The 13,003-nt window shown below is 42.4% G+C and overlaps 1 protein-coding gene across 1 annotated transcript in view; it reads left to right on the forward strand.

The window, feature by feature from the left end:
* The first annotated feature begins 2,716 nt into the window (after nucleotides 1-2,716).
* Pcolce2 (procollagen C-endopeptidase enhancer 2) overlaps nucleotides 2,717-13,003 on the forward strand; it is a 61,487-nt gene continuing 51,200 nt past the window's right edge. The window contains exons 1-2 of the mRNA XM_046431922.2: nucleotides 2,717-2,948; nucleotides 3,871-3,979. Of these exons, the coding sequence (XP_046287878.1) occupies nucleotides 2,869-2,948; nucleotides 3,871-3,979 (189 nt within the window). The 5' untranslated portion in view covers nucleotides 2,717-2,868. The remainder of the gene's footprint in view (nucleotides 2,949-3,870; nucleotides 3,980-13,003) is intronic.

Genomic DNA, 13,003 nt, shown 5'->3' on the forward strand with positions numbered 1-13,003 from the left:
GTTCCTGCACTCACACACACACACACACACATACATACACACAAAGTCATTCTTTTTTGAAGGGGTTTTTTGGCTGGGAAACTTCTTCAGTTTCTTTCCTTCTGTTTTGTTACTGAAGCAACTCATCCAGGTCTTCATTACTCCAAAAAAGCTCATTATTCTCCCCCTTATTTTAACATAGCTTGCATTCATTTTATGAAACTCTGGATCTTTTACAAAATTAATACTGCATTGTGATATAAATGTGCATTAGATTTACATTGCATTTTCAGATATTTATAGGGTTGGTGAACTAATCAGAGGCCAATCAGCTAGACATACTAGACACAACTAAATGCTCATACTATGCAGCAAGGAATGCTTGAGTGGGGTCTAATTTTCAAGTGGTCAGTTCATTGGTGAATATTTCCATATTCCCATGACTTTGATTCTGCGCCTGCTAACTGCAGAGACTGGATAGTATACATTCGGGATAACAAGGATCACTTTACATTTTGAGAATCTACTCTATAGCTTTTTTTTTTTTTTTTAATATTTATTTATTTATTTTAATTCTCGGCGGACACAACATCTTTGTTTGTATGTGGTGCTGAGGATCGAACCCGGGCCGCACTCTATAGCTTTTGTCATCGTCACCTCTCCCCTTTCCCACTGCCTGGAGCTCTGTGGCTCCCTGGCCATTATACTACTTTTGCATTGCAGAAGTCCAGAACCTGGTCTCAGAGAGATGAACCATATACACACATCTTCAGAGTCCCCTTGGGTCTGCCTCAAATTTAACACATTAAACTTCTTGGGACAAGTAAGGTTTATAATTTTGGTTAGAACTGTAGTTCCAAGTCAAATATGTGTTTTTAAAAGCAAATAATATGAGTCTTAGTAAACTTTTAAAATCACATGGTGAGATCAATGTCTTTCTTATGAGTCTCAACAACAACATAATGATCAGTGTTAGAAACCCAACTCTTCAGCAAGGATATGAACTCATTCTCATGCTATAAATTAGGAAAAGAAAACACTGCTGAATATTTTTGTTCAAATAGTTTTCTATCTATTTAGGCATGCTTAATATTTTGTGCTTTTTATTTTGAATTTCAAAAACTTAGTTTAGTCCTAAGAATGAAGTATTTTCTGGCTATGAGGACTCCAAACCATTGCCCAAACTGAATTGCACAATATTTTCACTTTGTAATTTCAAACTATGACTTTTTAATAAACTATTATCTAAAACACTTATGCTATTGGGTAGCTTATTCTTGAAATGTGTGCAAAATAAACAATCGCTTATTTTTCTCTTTGTTGTTCTAAAGAAATTTTTATTGAGTTGAGGGTGTAAGTTTCAGGATATAATTCAGCTTGCCAAATTCTGTAATCCCTTGTTTAAAAAAATGTAATACAGGGCGTGGTGCCTTTAGGGAACTCTTCAAAAGTTGTAGTTTATGTGTTATTTTTTTCTTCACTTTTTAAAAATGCTAAGATAATCTGAAAGTTGCAGGGAAGTTCTGATTACTAGTATAGACTCTTGGGTTTTCCATTACTAAAAGTCAGGTTACTTTCTGTAACCAGTTTTACCTATTTTTTTGTCCCAAGTGTTTATATTCTTAACATTACAAGCACATCATTAGAAATGAATTTTTGAACAAGTTTTACTTTAATGCTTATATTTTTTCTTAAAAAGGTGAAAATATTTAGAGGGAACAGCAGAAATCAGGCATGAAATTAAGTTGTAGCTCCCATGGGTAGTATGGGTATTGAAAATCTCAATTCATCCATTCTATTTTGTTATTCTTTTATTAATCCCTATTACTGGGAAGAACTTACCAAATATAAAGGTTTAAAATTATTTTTGTGTAATTAAATAAAGGAAAGACTCCATTACACAAGGCTAGAATTGTTCTTCTTGGAAAAACAACTTCTTAACAGCTTAACTCATCAATACTAAAGAAAGAAATTGGAAAGCTTCTTTCCCAACTGTTGGATAAACTCTTCTAAAAACAGAGAGATGCCAGCAGAGAAACACCATTTCCAGAACATAACATGGGCTGGTGAGATTAGGTGATTCGGGATTATTTGACATTTAATGAGAATTCACTCAAAAATCGCTGGCTTGAGATGGTTGATTTAAATGCCCCCCCCCCCCAAAAAAAAAGTATCTCCCTCTTTATTTTCAAGAACAGGAAAAACAGAAGAATGTACTGAGATTGTGTATGTCTAAGGTAAAAGAATAAGACCCGGAGTTAAAATATGATAGAATGTCTTTGCTTTCCTCTTGGATCTGGATGTTCGAAGGCGACAAAACAGGGAACCCCAGGTTTTGCAGCAATCAGCTAAGTATAAAAATGATACTTTGTAAAGCAACTATGGGGGGGGGCACTCTCCAAAGCAAACCAAGACGCTCACCCCGAGACTGGTCCATGGATGGCGGAGCCAGGCCCGCCTGGGTACCACTCGGTCCCCATCCTTCTTCCCGCAGTCCCCGCGGTGGGTCCCGGGGCGCACGGAGGAGACGCCCGCCCGCCCCAGGGGAGGAGGCGGCTCTGGCCTGGGAGCCGCCCCTCCTGCCGCCGGAGAACAAACGGGATATTCAGCAGTGGCTTGTGGCTGCCAGAGCAACTCCTCAGGGGAAATGGAGCGTCGTCAGACGGCACCGTGATTGCCTATAAAAGCGCCCCCGCCCCGCCGGCCGCTGCGCACTCGGGGTACCTGGCTGCCCTCGGCGGCGAGCGAGCGAGCGCGGAGAGTGAGGGCTCCCGGACCGCAGCGAAGCCGGGGAGCGCGCCAGGGTCGATGCCAGCGGGGGTGTGAGCCCCAGCGGGTGCGAAGCGGGGTGCGCGCCGGCGGGGTGGAGCCCGCGCGTCCACACTGGCCATGAGGGGCGCCGGCGCCTGGGCCCCGCTCTGCTTGCTGCTGGCCGCCGCTCGGCCATCCCGGCTGCAGCCCCCGGAGAGGTAACACGACCCCAGACCTCCCGCTCCCCTGCAGCCTCGCGTGCCGCCCCTCTCCACGCGCTTCGGGGCGCCCGGACCGCCCTGCGCTCGCCCCTATGCCGAGTGGGCTCCGCGTGGACCAGCGCCCGGGCTCAGCAGCTGGCCCGGCCACCACGTGGCGGGGGTAACTGACCTGCCTCTCCTCTCCCCGAGTATTTAAGGGAGTGGAGGGAAGTAGCAGGGCCCACATCTGTGGCCTCTGCTTTGATTGCTGTTTTTGCCCCAGAGGCTTTGCCCAGGGATGAAAACCCAAGGGGAACCCAGAGAGCTGCTCCAAAAAGTTAACTCTTTGCCACCCTTTAGAGGGCTCCAGGATCTGGGCTGAGAGAACCAACCCAGGGCCAGTTTTGGCACCTCCTCTTCCAGTACCTCCATCAGCATCAGCCTTCCTTTTCAATGGGAGGCGCCACCAATGGCCAAGGATTTTCAGAAGAGGGGAGGAGACCTAGGCATGGCTCCAAATCTGGGAACTTCAAAACTTTAATATTAACTAATTGCTGGCTATCCTTAAAACCTTGAGCCTCACTCAGCCTGGCTCTCACCACTTCTCCCCCTCTCTCCAGTTAAGCTGATCCACTAACCATTTTTTTCCTACAAACTTGAATGTACCCTGGAGGACCAGGTTTTATAAATGTATATATATTCCTAGGTAAATGTATTCCTAGGCGATTATGATGGAGACAGATGGCATCTGGCCTGAGCGCTTGATCAGGCTGTAATTTAACTATTCTGAGAGCTAGCAGCTTTCAGATCCATGATCTGGTGCAAGCAAGTATTAAACCATATTAACTTCTCATCCATTTCAGTACATCTTTCTGAGGGTGACATTAGATTGTTAAACCATGTTTCAAATTAAGTATTCTTTCCTCTTTTATTTTCACAGACCTGTTTTCACATGTGGTGGCATTCTTACTGGAGAGTCTGGATTTATTGGCAGTGAAGGTTTTCCTGGAGTGTACCCTCCAAATAGCAAATGTACTTGGAAAATCACAGTAAGCATTTTTTAAAAAGGTATTCTCTTGAAAGTGGGCATTGGAAGCAGAGTAAGGCAGTTGCTTTTTCTCTCTGGTGTGAGGATTTGGGTTAGAGGCAAATGCCTGAATAAATGAAATGTTGGATTTACTTCAACTATTTGGGAGATTTTTATTAAGAGATCTAGTGGTGTCCTGCATTAGCGATTAGAAAGGGCTCAAGATAATGCTTGAAGGAATAAATTCTTAAAGCAGATGTGTTTCTGAGAACCTAGCCTGACTCAGTTGAATTTTATGGATGCCTGATGAAGGCTATTTTCAGTCAAAGGTCTGTCTAATGACCTCTGGAAGTTAGTTATTCCTCATGGCTGCATAAATTCCCAGTGGGAAATAAAAGATCAAAGATATTGTTATGACTACTTCATACCCACTAGGAAAAGAAAATAGAGAGAGGAGGCAAACACACACACACACACACACACACAACACTTTATGTCCCTGGATGGAAGCCACCACTAAAAGCAATCTAAGAATAGAGAATAATAATAATTGGGGCAGGGGACTGGATAACAATACTAGATTATGCCGAGTCAAGATCAGAAGCTTGATCTTGAAACAACTAGTGTTTTAAAAAGGGTATTTAGAGTCAGCTGGATTGTGTTATCTTTGTAGTCAGTGCTTGCTATCTTTATTTTTGTTGTTGTTGGGAAGTTGTTTGGTAATTGAAAACATTGGTTCCCTGAGAGCTTCCTTTAGTCAGACAGCGCCACCCACAGATTCTGATTGTAAGAAATAGCTGCTTCTGACTGTGTAAACTAGCATTTACTGTGCCAGGTCGTTAACACGCATAATCTCACTGAATCCTCAAAACCACTCTAATAAGGTATTATTATCCCCACTTTATAGATGGAGAAGCTGAGCCCTCAAAAAATTATAGGAACTGACTTAATAAGTCCTACTTTATGTAAAGTGAAACCTGTCCTTCAAGGAAGCATTCCCACTAGGAAGGTCACTTGCAGAGGGGCTGGGGTTGTGGCTCAGTGGCAGAGCACTTGCCCAGCATGTGTGTTCGATTTTCAGCACTACATAGAAATAAATGAACAAAATAAAGGTCCACCAACATCTAAAAATAGTTAAAAAAAAAAAAAAGAAGGTCATTTGGCAGGCAGATATGAGAGGGCCTCCTCTATAATGTAAAACTCAGCTCTTATGTGCATTCATGCCCTCGTATAAAAATGTCAGCCATCTGATGAATTGGTACAGATTTCATTGTTTTTACAGCACATGGAGCCAGGAGAGAATGACATAAAGATTAGCTTAGAAATATTGATATTAGCATAAATGTGAAATAAGTCTCTGAAAAGTAACTCATAAAAGTAACTTGTTTTTCATATTATAGCTGCATTTTAATTGTAATTAAATGCTTGCAAGTTTAAAACGATCAGAGAAAATTATTAGCCCAGAAGCATCACATGCTTAACAAGTTGAAATTCATGGTTGGCCAATGTTTTGGGGGGATTGCAGGATAGTGTTGGTGTGGCCTGAAACATTGACTGGGGGCTGGGGGGGGGGGCGTCCAGGCAAGATTTTCCTTAACAAAGGAGGGATTTGCCTCGGAGAGGCCTGTGGTCTCCTTCTTCTGTGTGGAGACAAAGGTGGTGTATGTTGCTTCATTTGAATGCAATTCCGAGGTGAAAGCTATGAGCCTGTTCCTGGAGTCCCAGGCCAGAGGTCTGACCCTGGGGGTCCCAACAAACCAGATACAGCCACAAGCCACCTGGAGAGCTCAACTGGAGAGATAAGTGATGGTAAAGTAGGAAAGGAATGTAGTCAGTGTGGCCATAGGGGAGGAAAGGGGAAGGGAGGGAACATGCCTTGTCAAACGGATTGGTCAGACTGTGGATCCTTATCTCAGGTCTGGTTCTTTGAGGTTCTGTGGCATCAGGGAAATCTTTATTGCTTGAGGGAGCAATTTTGTTCCATCCGGAGGTGGTCTGCCTATGAGGCTGGCTCTTATTGGAACCTGGGCTAAGCCAAGGAGAAAAGACTCAGAAAGAACAGGCCACAGAGCAAAGTGGAGTTGGTCAGGACTCCCTGAAGAGCCCAACTTTAAAGGAAACCATGTTACAACCTCAGCAGACCTCTCTTGATTTCAAGTTCTCCTCCCAACCCTCATCAACTATGTGGCCAGGATTTACCTTTAAATCTCAGGTTTATTATAAAGACAAAATGATTTTTTTGGTGGAGGGGCAGGATTGAACTCAGGGGCACTCAACCACTAAGCCACATCCCAGTCCTATTTTTGTATTTTATTTAGAGACAGGGTCTCACTGAGCTGATTAGCACCTCCCTTTTTGCTGAGGCTGGCTTTGAATCGTGATCCTTCTGCCTCAGCCTCCCAGGCCACTGGGATTACAGGCGTGGGTATGTAGAGACAAAATGAAACAGTGCATCTAAATCCCTGAAACTCAGAGCCTGAGGGGGAAGAAGTTTGATTTACCTCAAGAACATGTGGAGGAGGTGGTCAGTTGGAGCAGAACAAAGAAGGGGAACAATGGGATGAGAAGAAGCAAAAAAAAAAATTGGAAGTAGAGCTTTGGAGGCCAGAGTGAGGAGTTTGGATTTTGTTTTGGGTAAGAACCAAGGGAGGATTTTAAGCAGAGAAATGAGCCTGATTTTAAAAGATCATTCTGGCTGCTGTGTGGAGGTTGGATTACAGGGGGTTACGAATAGACACGGGGAGACAGATTAGGAAGGTGACGAGGTATCCAGGAGGAGATGGTGGAGTAAATAGGAGGGCAACAGAGAAGATGAAGAAATGTGGAGACCTTTGTCTCAGTGTTTTCTCAGCAGATCGGCGTGCTGTCAGAGTGTCCAGGCACCAACTGAGGGGCAAATGCACTGGTCCTGGCCCCTAGTATGGCCGCTGTTCTGGACAGGGCTATGCTCTGCTGGGGCCTTCTCCAATCCAGTCTCTAAAGTCTTCCTGAAGCTTGTTGGTCCAGTCCATTTTCCCGCCCCTCCGTCAGTAAACCAAGAATAGGGTCCCCACTGGGTGATTCAGTGTCACTTTTGTCAAAACATCACAGCCACATTTTTCTCTGGCACATTTCTAAGATGTTTTTCTCCATCACACAGATGGGAAAATCTCGGAGTGGCCTTTGAACTTTGTGGCATGCAGTGGTGCACACCTGTAATCCCAGCTACTGAGGAGGCTGGGGCAGAAGGATTGAGAGTTCAAGGCCAGCCTGGGCAATAGCAAGACTCTGTCTCAAAAAGTAGAAGGGCTGCAGATAGCTTGGTGGTAGAGTGCCCCTGAGTTCAATCCCTGGTACCGGAAAAACACACACATAGACACATGCACACACTTGCACGCACATGCACACACACACACACACACATAATCAAAACACTTCATTTCCCTGAAGAGGGAAAGAAATATGCATTTTAAACTCATCTGCCTCCCATTTCATTCTTCTGAACTGGACATGTGTTCCAGCAAGGTGGCCTTCACCACCAAGTGGCTTTCGTTAAACTATGCTATCAGTGGAGAATGTGGACAGTCTGGTTTTAGTGTCTATGCTTTGAGAAAGGTGAATACTAGTTGTCACAGCCAGACTTTCTAGACACTCGTGTAGGACTTTCTGGTATGGAAGTTTAGCCTGCAGATTAGAAATTTAGATTTGCTCTTATTTTTACTTTGCCCACTGCTGGGGATTGAACCCAGGGCCTTGCACCTGCAAAGCACATGCTGTCAGTGAGGTGCATTTCCAGCCCCTAGAATAGGACTTTGACATTTTTATAGCAATTTCTTGGATGGTTGCACTACCAACATTGGGTGTTTAAAATTTAAATTAATTAAATAAAAGTTCATTTCCTCAATCAGACTCACCACACTTCAAGTGCTCAATAGCCACATGTGGATAGTGGTCGCCATACTGGACGGTATGTGAGTATTTCCATCATCACCAGAAGTCCCTTAGGACAGTTCCAGAGGATTTTGAGGTTAATTTTACTCACATAAACATGTTGAGCATGAAGTTGCTCCATGCCAGTCAGTTGTACTTCTGCTTTTCAAATGGGGAAGCTGATACTTGCCCTTTGTGCTTGTTGACGTTGTGATTGTAACTTAAACCTGTTGACTCAGCTTTATCTTTCTGGTAACAAACTCTCAATGGCCTCAATTAGCCTTAAGTTTTACTAATTAATTTTGCTGACTGTGTTCTTAAAAACGCATGACTTGACATTAAATCAGAAAATTTAAGAGTTAAGAAATAGCTAAGTGTTTTGTAATCCATCATGAGAGTGACATTTTCTTAGTTTCCTGTGGGAGCTGTCTTTGGGGATTGTAATCCAAGGGGCATTTCATACATTTGTCCTTTATATATGAGGGAGTGGGCAGGAAAGGAGGGTGAATTGACAGCTAAGATCCTGTGGAACATGAGGACCCAGCCTTCTAAGAAAGCTTGGAAAAATCACCCTAACTGACTTAAGGATAAGAGCGGCCTGTGCCAAGTCCTGCAGCAAGACAGGGAACTCCAAACACGAACCGACCACCACCGGGACCCCCTGTGGCAGTGGTTCTCCTGCAGGCCAGGATTGTGTGCGGAGGGCAGTAAGAGGTCTCTAGACCCTTAAAGGAAGTGGGCCACCATCAGTCAGAACATGGCTGGTACCATTGGGCTCACTGCAACGTGGGCAAGAATGCTTTCCAGGAGTCGCCAGGCACAGTGCCGGAGACACACAGGTGACTGTATCGGCAGTGTGAGATGGGGTGCTGCCTGCTAGAAGGGGAGCCAGACGGAGTGGGCAGTGAGAGAAAATCCAGCAGGCACCTTGCATTCCCAGCTCCATAGCCCTGGGTGTAAAGACCACCAGTTCATATAGACTCATTATGGATTCACAGCACCCTTGGCAACTAACCACGACCTCTGTTTCTTGGTATTTTCGCCTATGACTTCTTCATTTTATAATCCCCATAGTAGAGTCAGAGATACATATTAATGATTTGATCCAAACCAAATACGTTCTTTTAGGGAGAAATAGACATTAACACTAACATATCTTGCGAGAGCAACTCTATTCCGAGTCTGACTTGGGCTCTATTTGGAGTCTGACTTGGGCTTTATTTGGTATGGATGGCTAAGTGGAATCGACCGAACTTTTATTTACAGCAACTGCAAATTAGAGGAAATTTAAAGCCCAGAGCCTTCTAAGAACTCTCCTTGATCTGGTGTATAGGAATTGTTCTTTAAAATTGGTTTCTGAACTTAAAACCAAATAGAACAGTAAATGTGCAAGGCAGTAGCTGTTATTATCTCACCAAAACAGCAGTTGGCATACAGAGATTGGTGTAAATAATTTTGTTCTTAGATTTAAAGCTGAGCATATTTTAAAAATCAGTTTTTAAAATGAGGTAAGCCATGTATATAGTCCTGTTGTCTTACGTCATTATTGAAATTACAAGGTTTATATTTGTTATTTAGAATCCCTTCCATATTTCCAAAAAATCTTAAAAGTACTGAAATTAGCCAGTTAATTAAGATTTTAATTATTGTTTTTAGCATAAGTCTGACTTGAGAAAAATCAGCAAATACTTGAGCAATTTAAAATTTAGTCTTGGGGCCCCACCTAGAAAACAATCTTTCATCCCTTTGACTCTGAAGTAAATAATGTGGGAGGATCAGAAAATCTTATTAGTCAGAGTTAAGAAGAAAATTTGGCAATACAGTCTGTCCTGTTTAGGCCAAAAGTATGTGCATTTCTCCTCATTTAGCTACTTCAGGCAGAAGACGAAAAGCATAAACTGTCTCGCATAGAAAGAACTTCAGATTTCCCACCTAATGCATGTAGTATCATTTGATAACTACCTATTTTTCCATCCTGCCAGAATTTAATACACTTGGTACTATATAGATCAGAGTACTAAAATAATAATGTATGTTTTTGAGCATGTCTTCAATTAATGTTGAATCATTTAATTTCATTTGCTGGCAGTTCTCTGAGGTTGTATGCAAGACAAGCATTAATGTGCCCATGTCACATTTAGGGAAACTGAGGCCTAATGATTTTGCATCTTGCATGATATCATCATGTTTGTAAATGGCATGAAAAGACTTAGCACAATATATTCTGACTCAGTAATACAATTACGCTCATACACTTATTTATCAAATAAATAAACATTCACCAAAATTTATTGAGTGCCAGCTATGGAGTAGGCACTGTGATGGGCCCTGGGAGCAAAAAGACAGGGCATAGCTTCTGCCCTCAGTGAGTCTGTAATCAATGTACTAGAGAGTAGACAAGAGAACCAGTAACAGTTGTATGTGTAAGTTATGTTGGTGCTCACCGTAAGTAGTTTTATGTGTTGACAATTTGGAGTAGACCTTTGTAAAAGCTTTATTTGACTTCACACAGACCTTGATATTTCTGAGTATACCTAATAAACAATTATAGAAGCCAGGCAGGGTGGTTCACACCTGTGATACCAGCAGCTTGGTTAAGAGGATGGCAAGTTCAACACCAGCCTCAGCAATTTACCGAGGCCCTAAGCAGCTATCTCAGAATGAAAAGGGGTGGGATGTGGCTCATTGGTTAAGTGCCCCTGGGTTCAATCCCCAGTACCAAAACCAAAACACAACAAAAAACAACTCCCCCCACCACCCCCCAAAAAGCAATTATATAAAGGTATTTCTGTACCCTTGCCCTGGGGGTAATTTTGTGACTTTGTTGTGTTAAAGTCATCATAGGAATCTATCCCCCAGAAGGCTGATTACATTTAAACTGGCTGATTAAACTTAAACAGCATTCACATTTAATGGAAAGAACTCGTAAATTAAAAATATGAGTGGGATTTATGTCTTTGCAATAACTTTTGAATGGCTTCATAAGAAGAAAGCTAGCAGGGGAGGGCATGGGTTTGTGTCAAAATTGAAACATAGAGCGATGCTCTGGTCAGTCAGTGCCAGGTATATAATTTGAGAAAACAAATAATGAATTGAGGCAGGAACTCAACGTTTAAGTCACTTAATTATACCTGAGGGTGTAGCAAGGGGTTCTAAAATTACTGTAACTATGATTTGTCTGGTATAACCACAGCAGGATAGATAGGGGAATGGAATTTTGGCCTTAAACACATATTTCCTGGCTTTAAACTATACATAGGATTTAGAATTATATAGAGATTGAAATTCCAATCTTAACTATGGGTTTTTTTTTAAATGAACGTATATATCTGTTTTACTAAGCATAGTTATTTCAACTGCCTGAATAGTAATTTAAGATGCTGTGTTAATTCGTTGACACTTAAGGCAAGTGACAATGAATATAATTAACAGAAAATGTTTGCATATCAAAGCTTGAGAACTGCATGAATAGGAGTAGAGCCTACAGCTGGGTTTGTTGTTGTTGTTGTTGTTGTTGTTTGTTTGTTTTTATCAAAAGTGCATAACTGGAAAGGTTATGACACTTAGGACACATCAGTAACCCAGTTAGGCTTTGGTGGAGAAGACACTAGAAGCTGGAAGTGTCCCTGCCAACTTGACTCCTCTGGGAGGCAGGGCCAGATGCAGCCTCTATCAGTGATCCAGCAGGTGACATTTTCCCACAGGGGCCTCTGTCCCCCTTTTACTGATTGTTTACTCTTCTGCTTGCTTTTGAGGCCTCTGGTCCTTATTTTCGTTTTGTTCTCCTTTTGATTCTTCGCATGGAAACCAAGTATGTTTTTATTGATTGAAAACCTGATGCTCTGTAAATATGTTCATTTGTGCTGCTTATATTTTTAGTGCCGCGTTCAGGCAGAGGAAACTAATAGAGAAGAAAACATGAAAATGGAGTCTTCCATTGGGTTTTTTCTTTCTACAAGAGATTCTCTTTGACAATTATTCAGAAGCAAAAAAACCCTCTCCTAAAAAAAAAAAAAAAAAAAAAAAACCCTCTCCTTTCTGAAACACCACTGTAATGATAGAATTCAAGGAGACACATTTTTTAAAGGCAGTGTAAATGGAGAAAGCATCCATAGAGGTAAAGCACTAGAACGGAATTTTTTTTTTATATTTTATGAATATTTTATGATATTTTATGAATATATAATATTTATGAATACCATTCCTTGCCTCCCTCCAGAGTTCAATTCACTGAACAAATTTGAATCGTTCCGTACATTTGCAAATTTCTTACAAATGTTCAGTTTGAAAAGACGGTGTCCTCACTTGTTGGTTGCTTTTTGTTGAAGACCAGAGAAGTATTTAGAGGGGTCCTAATTCCAAGGCTAGGCTTTGTGGTTTTTTTTTTTCCCCCCACGTTGTCCTGCTTAGTTAGGAAGGTGCCCTGTGGACAGCTGCTGTCCCGGGTTCCTTGCACAGAGAAGCGTTTTATGTGTGAGTTATTGTCCTTTGATCCCATGGAAAGGGGAATCATTACCCTCTCCTCACACAGTTGTAGCTTGTAATGTCACAGCTTTATCAATAGTGGCCGTAGTGCTTTGGGGTCCCCTTGAATTTCTAACTCTAGGAACTTGGGAGAAAAGAAGGGTTTTCTTCAAATACATTGTTTGTTAGCTCATGAGAGTCGGTGTGGCAGGTCCTGGAGAACCAGAATAAACATCCAAAAATAAATGGAACACCCGCAGAGAGGTGGGGAGCTGTAATGAAAGGTGCCCAGAGCACTACCCCTGCCTTGCTTTCACCGCCTGCCTCCCTGCAAGTCACTCCCGGGCACTGCACATAATCAAATAGTGTTTTCCAAAAACGTGAAGGGAGGGGAGATCAGTTAGGCCGAGATGGGCCAGTGGAAGCCAGTGGCTGTTTTACTGCTGAGTGCTCCTGGCCGTGGTTGATAGGGGTTTGATTGCTAGACACTGACCTAAAACCCCTGGGTTACTATCAACTTCCTCTGAAGAAATCATAATTTATTAATTCACTAAAACTGGAAAGTACCTACCTAAAATCAGGTGCTAGATTGAACCCAGAAACAGCAGTGATTGGAAACATCACAGCCCCGAATGGATGGGGGCGGTGAGGAGGGAGGCACTCAGTAGTCAGA

Source organism: Marmota monax, unplaced genomic scaffold, assembly GCF_021218885.2.
Source record: "Marmota monax isolate L192 unplaced genomic scaffold, Marmota_monax_Labrador192_F-V1.1 WCK01_AAM20220418_F8-fsc00022, whole genome shotgun sequence".
Classification (NCBI taxonomy): Eukaryota; Metazoa; Chordata; class Mammalia; order Rodentia; family Sciuridae; genus Marmota; species Marmota monax.